At 36.7% G+C, this 18,510-nt stretch overlaps 1 protein-coding gene across 1 annotated transcript in view; it reads right to left on the bottom strand.

Moving 5' to 3' along the window:
- The window catches only part of PHF14 (PHD finger protein 14), a 176,566-nt gene that overhangs the window by 144,993 nt on the left and 13,063 nt on the right, over window positions 1-18,510 (bottom strand). Inside the window, 6 exon segments of the mRNA XM_042474907.1 lie at window positions 1,321-1,458; window positions 2,675-2,786; window positions 8,388-8,547; window positions 10,797-10,941; window positions 17,118-17,615; window positions 17,617-17,813. Coding sequence (XP_042330841.1) covers window positions 1,321-1,458; window positions 2,675-2,786; window positions 8,388-8,547; window positions 10,797-10,941; window positions 17,118-17,615; window positions 17,617-17,813 — 1,250 coding nt within the window.

The raw sequence follows: 18,510 nt of genomic DNA, 5'->3' as shown, positions 1-18,510 counted from the left end.
GTTAGAACAGACATACTAAAATCAATGGGATGTTTTCTTTAGCTAAGTGCTTATGACTTCAATGGGTCCACTCTAAATCTGACTAAATATGGACCCAGCTCATTTAATTTGAAATGCTTTGGCTTCACAAAGAGCTCACTGTTAGCAACATTTATGTAAATATTAGTGTGAAAATTTCAAGTTTAATCTCATGCATTCAAAGGGGAGGTACTACTGAAAATCAAGTAGATAATTCTGTGTCATTTTCCAAATACATAAATGCAAGATGTAATACATTTTATACACTAATATATTCCACAGCTGAAAAAAATAGAATTTTTGGCATACATCACAAAACATATTTGCTTCTCTGTCAGACACAGCACAATCAAATGTGTTTTATGCTGCATTACATTTTTTTTATTTCCAAATTATAATAAACAGACATTGGATAGCTGAAAGGTTTGACAAATTTTTCTCTGAAAAATAATCAAGAAGTAGATGGTAAATTGATAGAGGAACTGAAAAAAGGTATTTCATAGCAGAATAATTAAGATTGATTGGAAGTAAAGCACTTTCCTCAGACATGCATCTATTTCTAGTATGGAATGCGTGCCAAAGAAATGCTTCCTGCTAAAGATATCTACATTCAAGGAAATATGAAATGGAGAGGAAAGTATAAAATACAGGTAGTCATATCCTGACACTGCAAAGCTTAACCAATTAACATTAAACAAAGTATTTGATTGGAAACTGAATCTAAAGAAAACCTCACCCAAAGCCCTCCATCCTCCATTCTGCAGCCAAATCAAAGGCGTGCACATGAATACAGGCACCGAAATTATTTTAAGAAATTCAAAATGAATTGCAGTAAGTACCTATGTGAATAATGCTGCCAAAGTTTCTGTTGTAGCTTATGATGCCATGTTGGTGTTTTGGCATATGACTCTAGGAGATAATTTAAAAAGGTAAAGGTAGTCCCTTGACATGAATGTCTAGTTGTAACTGACTGTAGGGGGCAGTGCTCATCTCTGTTTCTAAGCTGAAGAACCAGCCAAGGACTGCTCTGGTTGTCATGTGGCAAGCATGACTACACCGTATGCGGCTACCTTTCCACTGAGAAGTGGTACCTATCTATCTACTTGCATTTCCATGCTTTCAAACTGCTAGGTTGGCAGAAGATGGGACTAGTGACAGGAGCTCACACCATCATGCAGCACTTGGGCCTCGAACTACCAACCTTTCGATCTTCCGGTTATGAGAACTGGTGTCTTAACCACTAATCCACTGCATCCCATAGGAAGATAACTTAACCAAAGCAAAATATACTTGTTTATCTACCTCCTCTGCTGCAGCTTCTGACAACAGGCCTTCCTTTTGAGCACAGGTCACATGGAAATAAGCTCTGCACATTCCAGCATCACAACTAATGCAAACTCCAGTTCTGGCAAAACGAGCATCTTCACAGAAACTGCATTCCTGCAGTAGATAAATGAGGGCTGAGTAAATATTAAAAACAGACTCAAGTACTGTCTTTATATAATGGCTAAAAATATTATATATGCTTTCACAAAAAAATTAAAAGGCTCCTACACACTTAAAGTGGCTTAAGTGGCTTAGTATCCAGAAGAGAAAGATGAAGGGAAAAAAGGAACAAGAGAAAGAAGTTACTTGGGAACAGAAAATGCATGCTCTCTCTCTGTGTGTATACATACTCTATCTATCACAATCTGATTAAAACAGGTTATTTTATTTATTAAGTTTACGTCTATCTTGCCATCTAATGAAAGTTACACAGAAGATTCAAGAAATGATCTACATTTAAAAGCCAAGGCAACTACTAAGTGACACACAAAAACCACAGATACAGGGTGGAAAACATATTTAAACTGGTAAGTCATTACAATTTCCCTTCAGCATACAATCTAAAATGCTGGCATCAATATGAGTGAAAAACACAGAAGTAGAGGTTTTTCTATGAATCACTAGAAACTCTGTATGCAAAGTGATCTTGTAGCATCTTTGAGATTAAAAGAAAGAAAGATGTCAGTAGCATAAGCTTTGGTAGATTGCATTAAAGCATAAGCTTTCATCAGATGCAGACTTAAGTCTACACAAGTTTATGCTACTAATTTCTTTATCTCAGTTAGTCTCAAAGGTGCCATAAGATCCTTTTGCAGACTGATCCAGACTAATACATCTATGCCTTTGAATTTAAGAAATCTCTGGGTTAGGCTGAGGGAAAGCTTCTCAATTCTTTGCTCAAACATTACATGTTGGAAATCTTACATATTTTCAAATTAACATTACTTCTGTTTTATAGCGACATCTTTAATTGCAGAAGATCAACTGGGTTGCCTTGCATGTATGACTACCCTCGGGTTAGAACAATAGTAACTAAAGCCCAGTATAGAAAAAGACAGCCAACTTTACTTAGACATAGCTGCATATCCCTATCTAATTAGGATTCATAAGCAAAGAGAAAGGAGATTGTCTATATACAGAATGGGAAACAAGCCCCCTTCCAGAAGATGCTGGGCTACAATCTCCAGCTTTCTTCACTAGTGGCTGAACTAGTTAGGGCAGAAGGGCCTCATGGATTCCTACTCCTGGTCTATATTGACATTCATTACATTCAGTGAGTTAGTTGCGAGTAATTGCAAAAGAAAGAAACAAAACATATAATTAATGTTACCTTAGCACCATATTTCGAATAGTTCATTTCTGTAAGTGTTACTGGTCGCAATTTGTCAATATCTCCAAATGCTACTCCTGGAACATACAGTGCACAAACAATGTGGACCCATCTGTAACAAAAGATGGGAAGGAATACAGAGCATTTAGGGAAGGGATGTATCAGATTGTTTGTGTATGAATCCAAAAAAGAATTACAGGGAAGTAAAGAATAGTGAGGGCCAGTGTGGTACGGTGATTTGAGTGTTGGACTATGACTCTGCAGACCAGGGTTTGAATCCCTGGGTTGCCATAAGATAGAAATGACTTAAAGGCACAATAACATAAAATTATAAAGCGGTTTATGACACTTTCTTCATATAATATGAGTATTAAGACAATACAATTTAGAACCTATTAAATAATTGCGCAAGAATGAAAATATAATTTCTAAAATGATAATAATTACTGTAAAACTCAACAGTATTTTAAATGTCTCCTTTGAATTCCTTGGGATTATATTAAAGATAAATCCTGCAACCCCCCCCCCAAACTTTTATGCCAATGCAGCAAATAGGTAATCGGTATAAAACCACTTCTGGTACATTTACTGTGTACAGCACTGTATGTTCTGCTATCCTTAACATGGCGCAACTCATACATACAAAGAGGAAGTCACTGATCCAGTGCCTGAGGCTATGTTAGAACAGTCCCTTAAAAATCTCAACAAAACAAAAACTAATCTCCCCCCATAGTTGAATATAACACAGCTCAATGGTTTAGCAAGGAAAACTTGAATTATTCCTTCCTTTCTACAGTTGTTCAGCAAAGGCTCTATTCCTCTTCCTTTTCAACGGGTTCTATATGCACAGCCATAGTTGCGCCATATGTGTTAGCTTTGATTATTATTATGATGTTGTTGTGTGTCTTCAAGTTGTTTCCAACTTATGGCAATCTGATCATGGGGTTTTCTTGGCAAGTTTCTCTCTGAGCAGATTTGCCATTGCCATCCTCTGAGGCTGAAAGAGTATTACTTGCCCAAGGTCACCCAGGGGTTTACACGACTAAGTCCAATGTTCAAACCACTACATCACCAACTCTCAATTTGCTTTGATTAGGGTGACTGATATCTACAATGAGTCGATATGCATGTTATACATTTAATTTCATTTACTTGGATTCAGGCAACTTAGAGGAGTAATTTGTGCATCGTTGTCTACATCTTTATTCTTTTTACATTTTATTGTTATAACCTTTTCTTAAGCAGCAAGCAATATAACTTGGGTCAACTACTCATTTCCTGTGCTTCAATCTGTTTTTCCTACATGAACACCTATACCAACCCTATCCAATCTCCTGTCCTTTACATGTGCTAGACTTCATCCCCAGGCACTGTGACTAAAAAAAAAGGTGGCAGGGAGTTTATGCATTGCTTTTCTCCCCCCCCCCCCCCATCTAAAGTCACTTCAATGATATATCTTTAGAACAGTTTGAGTTTTTTGTTTAATACTAATCTGTAATAAAATAGCCAGTGATTCACACAAATAAATACAAAGTCTAACGTATTCACCCCTACTAAGATGGTCCTTGTGGTTTTAAATTCTGAGGGAGCTTCACTTTTTGTAAAATACCACTGATGTATCACACTGGGAACAATTTTAAGAGAGAAATGGAGGGAAATAGTTGCCCATCTTTGCATTATCTTCTATATTTTCTTTTTAAAAGCCAAGGGTTTGGCTGGAGATTTTCGATAGTACGTTTTAATGCATCCTCCCCATTGCTCCCTGTAGAGTTCAATATAAAGATACACATCTTCAACAAGCAGCTGCTTCTCAATTTAATTTGCACAGTTTTTTCATGCTCCACTGGTGTATTAAATGCTGCTGCACTCTGTAGGAGTTTATCTATGATAAACCCAACAGCTGGCTGCTTGCTTCATACTGACCTTCTCAAAATGTTTTAGTACATGTCACACAAGTACTGTAGTATTACAGATTTAAACTGCCATTTCAGTATGATTGGCACACAAGTGTCTCATTTCCTTAACCACCTATCTGTGAACTCCATCCTGAATCTTTATTAAAATACACAGAAGTCAGTCAAGTTCACAGCTGAGGCAGCTTCAGCTGCTTTTAATACCAGTGCCTAAATGTTTTCCTGCTCATTTATTTAGCTGCACATGTTTGAGAACCTTGTAATTAAGACAAATTGGGTAATCAAAGAAGAATAATCTTTCATGTTACTTCCCCATCCATTTTGCTCTGAGCAATGATGACAGATGTTGGTGATGGTGAAGGAAAAAAACTGAACTAAAATAAAGACAATAGTCTTATTCTGGTTGGGAATATAGTATCTAGCAAAACAGATTTCATTACATATCCACACTGCTGTACATGAAACTAAGGGGCGAAACAGACTGCCCCAAAGCTGCCCCCAAGAAAGTCGGAATGTGGCCATGGCAACCGCGTGCTGCAGCCCCAATTCTGCCTTTTTGTCAGTGCAAAAAGAAGCAGCAAATTGCTGTTCCTTTTTGTGCCAGCAGAAAGCCGGCTTTTCTGGCCAGCCGTAGCTTTATCACACTCCTGTGGCATGCCATGTCTCAACGCCGTGCTACTGAAGCACTCAGAAACTTGACCATATCTGGGCAACTGGGCGGGGTGAAGCCGGCTTCAGAGTGTACAGGGTCAAAACACTGCGCTCTGAAGTCACCCAGACAGCAACGCAAAGGGGAAGTCTTTTTCACCCCTAAGAAACATATATGAAATATAAATCTGTTTCAAATTATCAATTTCATTACAAAGGGATGATCATGAGAAATCATCCCTCAATAGAAAGACATTTAAGAGACTTAGGGCCCGAACAGACAGGCCAAAATAAAGCTGCTTCGGGTCACTTTGGAGGTATGCTGTTTAAATGACACACACATCTTAAGACGCCAGAAGCTGCGTCAAAGCTGTGTTCCAGTCCTCAAGACTGGAACGTGGCTTTGGCACAGCTTCCAGCCTCTTAGGATGCATGCATCATTTAAACAGCATACCTCCAAAGTGACCCAAAGCAGCTTTATTTTGGCCTGTCTGTTCAGGCCCTCAGTCTAATATTCTGACAATTTTAAGCAGAAAGGAAAGCTATGTAATTTTGTTTGCAGGATGTGAACGTCTGGAGCACATGGACATGGTATCCTGGCCTTAGAGCAAGTCTGACAGCAATAGGAAGAACACTGCGCTGGAACATACAAGCAAAGTAGCAAGCTGTAACCCAATATAGCAGACAGGCTCTAACAGGAATGTACATGGAACCAGAAAATCTGAAAAATGACACTTTTGGGCGTACTCATGGAGAAGAGATGTCAGGAAAAAAAGCTTAAAAGATCCCTGCAGGGCTTGGTAGGCAAAGTGGCACTGGGTAGCAAAGCACAGGCCTCAGTCAATTAATAAATAAATCACAGAAGCAGCGGTGAGGTATCCAATTGCTGTTAATTTGATTTAGAGCATTTTACAATTAATGTAATATAATTTTACTAATTTTAATATAATTTTATAATTATAATTTATAATTACCCCCTAATGAAACAAATTGTTCAATTAAATAAGATTTAAAAACAAAACAAAACTCCTGGCCAACCTGGAACGTGGCCATCAGCCCAGAAGCACTCCCTTACCCCTCCTCTAGAGACATTTTAATTATATAGTTTTTTTGTTATTTATAACAACTATACTTCTACAACTTAGGGAATCCCTCCAGTATGTGAAAAATGCTGCTTTATATAACCTTGCTTGGCTTCTATGGTCCCTTCCTGTATGAGAAGGAACAAATAGGGCACATGAACATGCAGTGAGTCCTCCTTCCCAAACGCTTTTGTTTGAGGTTCTAGTCAGCTGCTCCCATCTAGCAGGGTTTTTCACACTGTACCTCCTCACCCCGGTTCTTCATCCCCCACAAGAGAGGCTCAATACAGCTACTGAAAAGGTTCACTCATTGGAGTCTTTGTGCATAAGGGGTATTTATTCGTCTCCCTTTATTTGCTGCTTTTAATTTTAGCAAGATTTTTACTTTTTTTTAAAGTATCTGAAAACCACAGGATTTTCCTAAGCAAACTATGTCCTGTTTCTTGGTGGCGTAATTCTGGTTCCATTTCTATTGGAGCATCCCACATGAATTTCCAATTAGAATAATTGGTTGATATATAATCTCTGTCTTTTAAGAGCTGTTGCCAGTAAGTGCTTCCGCGTAAGGTAATAAGCTTTCAAAAGCCTATTTTGTGCTGATATCTGTTCATTTTTAAAATTTTAAAAAATCCTTATTAATTTATGTCAACACAGCTTTAAAGGGTCTCAGGGCAGCTTACAAAATTGGTTGTTTACTTGCACTTTAACTTTTTTGAAGAACACATAATTTGCACCTGAGCAAAATGTAAGCACTGAGATTCTTAAAACTGGAGTACTGTTATGTTACAAATATTTAAATTTCCATATATCCGCAACTATAAGTTGACCTCATGTATAAGTCGAAGGGAGGCTTTGGGGCCAAAATTATGGATTTTGATATGACTCATGGATAAGTTGAGGGTAAAACTTAGGGGCATATAGCAAAGGATCTAAAGGATGAAGCAAAGCAAAACAATGTCAAAGAATTTACCAAATTCCAGCAGAAATAGCTCTTTGTGCTCAATCTTAAAGCTGGATGGATGAAAGAGTAGAGTGATCAGTGCTTCCAGAACAGAGTATACTGGTTCCTTCTTTTAAATAAGAGTTAAGATACAGTACTTACACTGACCCATGGATAAGTCGACTCAGGTTTTTTGGGTCAATTTTTTGACCTAAATTTCTAGACTTATAATGAGTATATACAGTACAACCTGTTGACTATGATTTCAAATGCAAAGATCATTTTCAACAGGAAGCTTTAAATAGAGACAAAGCCAAAATTATGACTTTAATTTAAATGACAAATGCAAGAAATGTATAAATGCTTTCGTATTGCTAGGACTTCTGTTTCTGTATATTCAGAATACATATTGCAGCTATTTTAATAGGCCAAACAAAAAGTGCAACATATCACGTTAGCCTGCAGAGCCCATTGATTACCTCATCAGACAAAGGGAGTAAAAATCATGCATGGGAAGGAAAGCAACAGAGACACTGTTCTACATCTTGCTTGAGATATCTGATGCTTAAGGTAGTCTTGAGGATGGTCAATACAGACAGAAAGGTGAGGTTACATCCCCTTATAGCCATGCTGTGACTAGGAACAAAGGCAGTAAAAGAAATGCAATAAAATTCCTTCTGCATCAGCAACAAAGCACCTCCTTTTGAGAACTGGGTCGCTAAGGAAACACTGCTACTCTGAACAGAAAAAAGGAAATGAAGCCATGCTCAAGTTGACAATGGGAATGATCTTTGCACACAAATATTTTCAATAAAACTCTCCACAAGTAAACTGATCAGGCAAAGGTTCGTGAGAGGGTTATACAATGAGGTAATCTGGCCATATTTATCATGTTCAGTATATATCCATTCAGTCTTCCCACTATGAGCAGTGCACAGGGTCCTAGACAAATTGTGTATCTTTAATGTGAAAGTATGAAAAGTGCTGTGTTTCTCCTATTTTCTAAGCAGTTACTCAAAAAGTAAAGAAAAAATATATGTCTGATTCTTCAGAAATGGCTTAAGAAACTTAGAATTAGATTTCTTGAGGTACCTTCCAGATACCTACTGAAAACAGCTCTGTTAACCAACCTGCCAGCATCTGTTTCTTTGAAGATTCCATCTTGGTTTGGACAGAGTTCACAGCTTGGAGAGACACCACACTTGCAGGCATCACAGAACCATGGTTCAGTGGAGTTTTCTGAAGCAGAACTCATAATAGAATCACTTTCACCATCTACTCCATAACAACCTGAAAGCATGAAAATTATAAATGCATTAAACCAAAAGGTAGGTTACATCAAGAGACACATTTAAGAATGAGAGAAGGCAAGGAACGCAAAAGACCAGGCGTACATCTCATGACTTCCTTCTTTCCTTCCCTCTCAAGAACTATCAGAGCTATATACTGAACAGTGGGAAGATTTCAAAAACCTCTCCTATCTTTCATTTTTAGTAGAGCAGGCAAATAACTAGGGTACTTGAACTGGTATGGATAAGAGTTAAAGTATACCAAAACACAATGGGAAGTACAATACTTGCTCACAGAACCAAGGCAGTTGGTCATTACCCCCTGCTAGTTGCTTATGCATCATGATGCGGGCACCCATACAGATGGCAGCTGTACATGTATATTTATATTTACATATAGTCTCACAAGCAGTTTTTCTGTCAAGTAAACCATAAGGTTGGGTGAAACAGGAATAGAAAGTGATATAAGCAATGTTTACATACAGAATGTTACCCTCCCTCCCCCCCTCCAAAGATCTGAAGGTGGTATGGGCACCTGTTATATACACTTAAGGGAGGTTCATTATGAACTCTGGCCAAACTGGTTTCTCAAGTTTCAGGGGGGAAAATAATGTTTCTATAGTTTTATTTTTCAGAAGAGAAACTAACTTAAGTAAATCCCTACCCCTTGACTATTAGAAGCTACATTCCAGTTTGGAAACTACGTATGAAGCTTTTCCCTGTGGCAATAAGGATGCTTCCGCTAAAAATGAAAGCAGCAGTTCCTTAAAGAACAAGTGCAATGATGTGATTATTAAATCATATTTTACAGTTTTGTGTAATTGTCCAGTGTGCCCTTCCCTTACATGGGGGATCCTTTCCGGACCTCCCCCCCATATGGGAAATACCATATATGCTGGAGCCCCACTGAAAACAATGGGGGCTTGTGCCCATGGTACGGCGTGCGCACCATGGGCGTATGCACCATTGATTCTTCCGGGGTGCAGCTTTCAGCATAAGCTGAAAGCCACATATGACACGGGTGCACTGTAATGCTTCAGAAACACAAACCTTCTTAAAGAAAGTCCTACTTTGTTCATTTGTATGCTTGACTGTACTTTACTTTAGAATAATCAGTTAATCCAAAAGACATTTAAATTACTGCATTATTTTAAAGCACTGACCATTTCCTGCTTTTAAGTAGCTTATGCAATTCCTAGAAACATAAATACTCCTGCTATACAATGCCAATATTACAGTAAACAAAGGAATAAAACATATTTTAGAAAAAATGGCTCTATGTCTTTAATTCACAGCAATGATGCAAGGGCAATTTCCAGCATGAGAATTATCTACATCTATATTGCATTCTACAATATATACCAGACATTTTTCTTCAGACACTATGCAATCAGTACATCAGGGGAAGTGACACCACAGCTGGGGGTGCTCTGCTATTACAAACCGGTTAGTAGAACTTATTATTCAGAGTGATGGGGGAGAGTGTAAGAATGTTTTAATGTATTTCTAAAAGGATTTATCTACAGAAGGACATGTCTTATTCATAAAGAAACATGTTAACATTAATTATACTTGTTCTGATGTTGTGAACAATCTCTATTCAAAGCACTGTTGTCATCCAAGTCTTAAGAGAAAGTGTTAAAGATCTAAAACTAGAAAAAGTTCTACCTGAGAGGGGAATGCCCAGACAGAGAATCTCTAGTGTAGAAACTATGGAGGGGGAGTTGCTCCATTAAGGTTTCACCTTCCTTACAATACGAACAAGATTTTCCATCCACAAGTGTCACCCTATCTAGTTTGGAGGAGAGGGACAACATCAGGCAGCTGCCAAAATCTTACTGTAAATCCAAAATGCCACTCAGGGAGGGGGAAAGAAAAGCAACGACCTTTCAGTGCTGGAGTTAACTATTTTAATCTCTTCACAATTCATTACAGTTCTGGCATAATATCACTTTTCGGAAACTCAGAATTTAATTCTACAGGCATAGTGCCATTAACATAGGAAGAACAGTATAAGTTTATATGTGACAGCAGTAAGTTAAACACTATCTCATATGAAAACGTAAAAGGCTGCGTTCTATGATAGCATTTGCATTCCTACAATGTGGTGCTCTTGGCTTCCCCCTACCTTCTACACCACCAGAAATTATTGGGGGGGGGGTGTTTAATGACAAGTTTCATCTCTATCAGATCCAGATCCTTTTGATGAATGGACAAGTTTCTTTCATTCTGAAGTCATCATAGAATTACCTTCATGCACTGTTATCCCACAATTATCACACTGGATTATCTCATCAGCATCTTCACTATTATCTCCAAGACAAACACAGCAAATCATAATATGGTCCATTTTCTGAGAGCTCCAAGTTTGAGATTTCTCAAGAATCAGAGAGTCCTATAAGGGAAAAATGAAGACGTATAAGTTACTAACACCACTGCCTGATGGGTGTAGAATCCAGAGACATAGCCATGTTAGTCTGGAATATCAGTATGCAAAGGCACCTTGCAGCACCTTTGATTCTTTTATTTGATGTTATGATTCACTCAGCTGCAAAAACTTGCAGTTAACTCCTATGCTAAGATTATACAATTAAAGGTTCTGATTACATTTCTGCTTAATTCAATATTACTTATTTTTAGGTAAGCAGTTATATAATTGCTGACTTAGGATGCATCTGTACTGTAGAAATAATGCCATTTGATACCACTTTGAGTGGTGTAGTTCCATCCTATGGAACCCTGCAATGTGTAGTTTTATAAGATCTTTAGCTTTCTCTGCCAAAGTCTGGTGCCTCACAAAACTACAAATCCAGGATTCTGTAGGCTGGACAATTAAAGTGGTATCAAACTGCATTATTTCTACAGTGCAGATGCACCTTTAATCAACTTCTCACTGCATGCTATAATGTTACCTATCATAAAACCATATACTCTTCTTTGGTACTAAGTAAATGGAAAATGAGAACTGGAAGTGTTTTTATGAATAATTTAAGTTGATTTTCCTCTTTGACAGTTTCTGAGAAGCATACAATTAAATTGGTATTTGGGATAACTGTTGTTCATATCATTCACTGATATATTTTAATCTGGAGCAAAGCAAAGTAAGACAAACATTGTCAGGTAACTAAAAATACCCCACTAGTACCAACTAGTGGGGTACTCCTGCCTCGATCCATGGGGAGGGGTGGGAAATATAAAGATTTTTTTATTATTATTATTATTAAATACATCTGAAGTCTTTATAATTCCTTCTACTAGTGATTTAAATTCTCAACGTAATTTAAACCATCTAGGCTGCTTAGTCCCAATTGACAGTGCCTTTATGAAGGTGCTAAATTACAGGTATTTCTCAGTTAACGAAATAGATACATTCCTGGGCATTACTTCTTTAACAAAGAATTTGGTACCAGAAGTAGAAATAACATGAGAAGAATACAGAAAGGTTCTTGCATCACAAAAAAGAAGAGCAATTCAACATGCCTTAGCAGACTTTTTTTTATCCAAAACTAATAAGATACATATGTGAAATGAAACAATCAGGTCAAGTAAGCCTTGAATAAGGAATCAAAAACATATTGAACCTTGTAGAGACTATCTAAAGGCTTCTTCCAAAATGCATCCAGGGATAAATTTATCTTTCACCCGCCTCCACTTTTATTATGGTTTCCATTTTGGTGGTCAAATCTATAGATCTATGTTTGTTTGATTGTTTTAAATATGGCAAGGGAAGTGGATCTCTCTCCTCTTTTCTCTCTTTTTTGCTGTTCATGTATGTTCAGTAAAAGATTCTGACAGCAGCTGCTTTTTACCTTGCCTGTTCTAGGCAGGCACACAAAGTTGCAAAATGATGATGAACTACAGCAGAATACCATTCTTTGCCACCTCAAGCTTTATTGCACTATTTACTGCAGACATATTGTTAAAACTTTGCACCAGGTCTGTATTTTTCCACCTCTCCTTCACCATGGTCTCAGTCCCTATGCTGCTGAAAAACATCCATCTAAACATAACAAAAATGATAACGGGAGGTTTGATAGTCACAAAAATACTTTGTTTCAAAAAAGCGTATTCTTCTGGAATATTCTGAAATATAGAGATTTTAGATGTGATTTTTTTAAAAAAACAGAAACTGGTGAGAAAATCAGTGAATAAAGAATTGATCCAAGATTAAGATTTTACAGAAAGTTGTCAATAATGTATGTGAATGGGATTGAGAAGATACGTTATGCAAAGCAAAAATAATAATGTTGAATTAGGAAAAAAACAACAACAGACCAATGTCTTGCCTATAAGGCAAAGAGAGAGAAGTTAATATTGAAATGAAAAGTGATATTACTAAAAAGATTTTCCAGATTTTTTATTTTTTTCTCCATAAATCTATCTATGTACCAGATCAACATATAGGCTATTTAAAAAGACAAATTCTCCTGATTATTTAAAAAGGTAGAATCTCTTGGAAATTTCTAACAAAGAAAAAGATTTGATGAACCAATCACCATGAAGGAACTACATCTCCATGTTTATGAAAGCTTGTGCTACCAGCTTATTGCTTTCAGTTAGCTTCAATGGTGCTACAAGATCCCTTTTCATACATGATGGAACTGGCAGAGGTAATGAAGAATTTGAAAACAGTCAAATCCCTGTGCCCTAGTGGTCTTTCCAGCACAAAATTATAAGATATTTCAAGATCAATTAGTGATATCCTTTCAACAAATTATGAACTATTGATGAGTAAATTACCAGTCTTGGAGACAAATATAACTTTCCTAAGGAAGACCATGACTTGGAAGAACCTAAGAATTATAGACCTATGTTTCTCCTACATAATAACTGCAAATTCTTTTCTACTATTCTGGCAGAAAGATTGCAAAATGTTTTGATGACTACAATAATTATTGATTTGAATGTAATCTTTTGTGTTATCCTTTGTTATTATTGAATTGTTATGAAATTATGATGATGATGATTTACTATGTATTGCTATGTTATATTGTTTTATTATTTTCAGGTTTATTGTTATTGCTTTGTATTATCCCCACTATTGTAAACCGCCTGGATTTCCAGTGATTGGGCAGGATATAAATAAATTCTATTATTATTATTAAATGAAGATCAAGGAGGATTTTTACCTAAAAAAATGTTTGCGAGACAATACCAGATGAGTTTTGAACATATCGGAGTATTATGAAGGACGTAACAAGAAACAGATAGCAATGATTTTTGCTTTATATGGTGAAAAAGGATTTGATAATCTCAGTTAGTCATTCTTATTAGCAATTCTGGAAAAGATGAAATTTGGAAAAAAAATGATAGATTGGATTAAGAGAAGATGCACTGATAATGGTAAATGGAGACTTAACTAAACCCTGCAAGATCCAAAAATGGATGAGACAAAGATGTCCTCTATCTGCACTATTATTCTTATTGGTGATTGAAGTTGTGAATAGAGCACTAAGAGTAGAAGAGAAAATTAAAGGTGTAAATGGAAAAACTCTTAAACTCTTAAAGAAGCTTTGCTAACTGAAGTATGGTTGTATGTACAAAATTCTAATTCAAGAATTTAGTCCTAAATCAATAGTTTGGCAATTATTTGGACAGATTAATACACTACACACATTTAATTTTTTAATTTTTTTGAACTAACTAAAATAGTGCCCCTGAAAAACTGCAAACATTATCTTGGAGGCATTCCTTCATCTGAGAGGGGAAAAGTGCTTCTTTGAATATGTTGCCTAACATTTGTGCATGATTTGAAGACATAAAAAGAACTCCCCCGGATGTATTCTTTCATATGCATGTATATTCAGATTAGAAAATGAGTCCTATATTAATATTACATGGAACTATTACTGACATATCCCATTCATTTTAATTGGTACACTCTGGGCTACCACTGAGAACTTTGCTTTCAAGATGCAGTATTGACATCACTTAGAACTGCACATAAAAGTCAGTAATTAAATATAAATAAAATTTATGTCATTGTCCTTCATTTTCCTCATTCCTTAAAACAGAACACTGATGCAATTTACAATCCAAACAACATGTGTATGCACACCTACGAGCATGTTTGCAAGACTGTGTACAAAGCCATTCCCACAAGGGAGAGAGGCCCTTTTGCCCAGCCAGACATTTTTTTAAAATGTTTTATTGCAAAGGCTCCCACTAATGTAAAGGCAAGTATATGTTCATTTTTGAAACCAGCTTGTGAGTTTAGTAGCAAGAGAAGCTGAAGCAAAATCTTCAAAGGCAATTCTGTCAGGACCCAAATTTCAAACCTGCATTTTGTCATGCAGGCATATGGCTTCTCTGGATTGCAGTCATAATATCTGCGAATTGACGTAGAGGAAAAGTTTGTTAAGATTCAGCCTATTAATATCTGTAAAAGAGACTTTACTTGAAGGATAGCCTAAAGGCAAAGAAACATGATAAAAATTGTGCAGATGAAACATCAAAGAATTCAACTGTAATAGAGTCCTTCACATCATGCACAATCAGGTTATAAAGCACATTAACTATGCACTGTACATGCCAGGACAGTCAGCAGTGAATACGTGCCTCTGCAGACCTGAACAGACATGTACTGTTAAAGAAGTAACCTTTAGTAGAAAATAAGCCTATTGAATGAGGCAGGGCTTTCTGAGCAAGGACTGTGATATGTTGGAATGCACGATTATGAAACTCAGCTCTAGCATAGCAGATGTTATGGAATGGATTGTGGCTTTATCACAGCAAATAATGTCTTGCCCCATGTTTTAAATACAGTGGGCTCTCAACATTTGTTGCAATAGCTCCATTGGCTGTCAATCCATTTGCGGGCACAATTCAAAGTGCTGCTTTTGACCTATAAAGCCCTATAAAGCTTGGATCCAGGCTATTTTGAAGGACCTTATCTCCCTGTACGAGCCCCACAAAGTATTGAGATCATCTGGAGAGGCCCTTCTTTCTTTCCCACTACCCTCTCAGGCGTGTTTGTTGGGAACATGAGAGACAGCCTTCTCAGTGGCTGCTGCCAAGCTCTAAAACTCCCTCCCCAGAGGCCAGGATGGTTCCATCTTTGCTTTCTTTTCAACGGCAGATAAAAACGTTTTTATGCCACCAGGCCTTCGCATATTGACATGGGTGATGTTTTGTTTTAAAGAGTTTTAATTTTTTTTATAATGTAATGTTTTTAATTGTTTGAATTGTTTAATTGTTTTTCAAACTTTGTATTTTTAATGTTTTATACTGTTTTTACTTGTTTTAGATTTGCTAGCCAACTTAAGTCCCTGTACTTGCAGGAAGGAGAGATATAAATAGACAGAGTAATAATAATAATAATTTGGAGGCACAGGACCCTCATGAAAGTGGAAAAATTACAAAGTGTTTCTTTATTTTTTTACCAGAGGGAACACATTCTCTAGGAATTTCTAGGCCCTGCAGTGAAATTCTAAGGTCAACACTAGCTGGAGGATGGCCACAGAATTGCGCTAGAGGACCAATAAATACTTAGAGAAATGCTTTCTCTAGGAATCTCTAGGTCCTACTGCATGACTCTATGGTCAGCTTCCAGCAGAATCAGCTGGCAGACCTAGAGATTCCTAGAGAGAACATATCACTTAAATCTGAGAATAATCAAATCCACAAAAGTTAAAGATGTAAATGTGGAGGGCCAACCGTACTTATAGCATTTTATATTTTCAGTAGAGACATATGTTAGAGTTTTTAAAAATCTGAATTCTGAAAATAAACAGGAACCGGGGAGGGGGGGGGTTAACTGAATTGATTCTGCACATTTAAACAAGCAAGTTAATTTTAAAAGCTTTTTACTAATCTAAAACCAAATGGTGTCTTCCTTTAGTTCAGAAAAAAAAAAATCAACCAATAGTTTGAATTCTAAAAGTAACAAAGTTAGCATATCATATTGAGAAACTACATGTAAAAGATATTGCAAAAATGTATTTTCTATTAATTAAAGGTGTTACAACATACCATTATTAATACTCAGTGTAAGGTTTATGCAACTAAAACTTCAACATCAACATTATTCATGTTAGTTCACAACTTTAAAGAATATACACAGTAACACATCTTTGTGTTTTAAGTTGGACAAGAAATCTACACTTTCTAATTGATCCTGATCCTTTTAAACAGTTTTTGAAACAACTGAGAATGTTGTGTTCTCATCACCAGTCAGAGACAGCCTACAAAGCCATATTCCCTTACCTTTCATTAGCATTTTTATGCTTTCTCTGCAGACTTCCCAGGTATAATCCTGATTTGTGTTCAGTGTTGTGCAGGCTCTTACCAAAAGTTAATTTCTTATAAGAGCATAAATTATGATCTAAAAATCCAAATGCAAAATTCACTGAAGCCAATGGAAGATTCCCACTGGTCTTCAATGGGTGCTGGATTTAGGCATAAAGCTGATGCAAATTTATCATAATGAGCATTCAGCACAACTCTGAAGCTTATTAATGCAATTACTGTCCAGTAATTCTACCTAGCTTTAGGGAACAATTTCAAAACAACCACACTGCAGAGCATTTTCCATTTTTCATCAGAGGTATTAGAAAAAGTTGGCTATTCTACCTCATTGCTCTTGCTTTGTGAAAGGGCCAGGCTATCATTTGTCAGCTCTTCATCATCAGCACTATTTCTGCTAAGAGCTTTAGCTTTCTTCTTCTTGGATCCACCATCACTAGCAGCACTGCTGTTATCATCATCTTCATCCTCATCATTGCCTTCCTCTTCATTGTCATCTTCATCACTTCCACTTCCATCATCTTCATCATCCTCATTATCACCATCACTGCCTTCTTTTTGAACTGTGTTTTTTCCCTTCTTCTTCCCAGCAGCTGGACGCCAGTCATTATCATCTTCACTGTCATAATCATCTATGTCATTTAGCTCTTCCATGGATACAAAATCCAGCAGAGGACGATTTCTTCGTAAGTTCCACTTTTTGGGTTCATTTGACTGCTCATCAATGCCAGTATCAGCTTCAGAAGGTCTCTCTCTCTCTCTTTCTTTCTCCTTTCTCTTTCCTGGCTTTTCTTCTCCGTCTCCATCCTCCTCTTCCTCTTCTTCCTTTTTTTTCTGTTTTAATCACCTCTTTCTCTGTTATTGGCAGCTCTTCTCCACCTGAGCTTTTAGGCTGTTCTTCTTCTCTTTTTTCTTCCTCTTCTGCCAGATCTTCCTCCAAGATATTTTCTTCTGATTCACTACAGGAGCCATCTCCGCTATCCTTAGATCCATCTTCACTGCCATGTCCACTGCCTTCAGAATCTGTTGAGCATATGAAAATTTAAAAAAGGAGTTCCAAAGCAAAATGTACCAAAAAGAATTTTAAAAAGAATTTTAAAAGGCTTGGGGAAACTAACTTAGTCAAATTTAATATTCTTCCTTTTATGGTACTCAGCCTATTTTTCATCTGGCCCATTTTTAAAAATTGCCATAGCTGTTTTAACATTGTCAACCTACTGATGAAGAATGTTTTATTATGTAGCAGAACAAGAAGAATTTCTGTCTCCATCACAATAAATAACATGAACAAGAAATGTTTTTACATATACTAGCCATTATCCAAACTACTCTAGTGAAGCCTGCCACACTATATTAAGCAGCTGATTTTTTAAAATGAGAAAACCAAATCATTGTTACATCATCCAGACATCTACCCACAATGTTATTTCATAATCAAACAAAAGTCTGACAATGAACTGCTACGTAGGAACTTAAAACCTTTATTCTGGAGGTGTAAAAGATTAACATTTTTCTCCAGCCTGCACTAGACGTAGCAGATAAAGTTCAATGTTTTCACCAAGACAAAACAAGTTTTTGTCGTGCTCTTGTAGTGTGGCATTGAAAATATTTTTTTAAAAGCCTATGACAGAAAAACCTTTGCTCAAGCATCGTAACTGGGCATAATATTAAATCTTATATACACAGTATTTTAAGGCATTTTAAATTTAAAACGAACTGT

This window comes from Sceloporus undulatus, chromosome 6 (genome assembly GCF_019175285.1).
Source record: "Sceloporus undulatus isolate JIND9_A2432 ecotype Alabama chromosome 6, SceUnd_v1.1, whole genome shotgun sequence".
Lineage (NCBI taxonomy): Eukaryota > Metazoa > Chordata > Lepidosauria > Squamata > Phrynosomatidae > Sceloporus > Sceloporus undulatus.
Note: the sequence above shows the minus strand (reverse complement) of the source record. Positions and strands in the feature narration are given on the sequence as shown.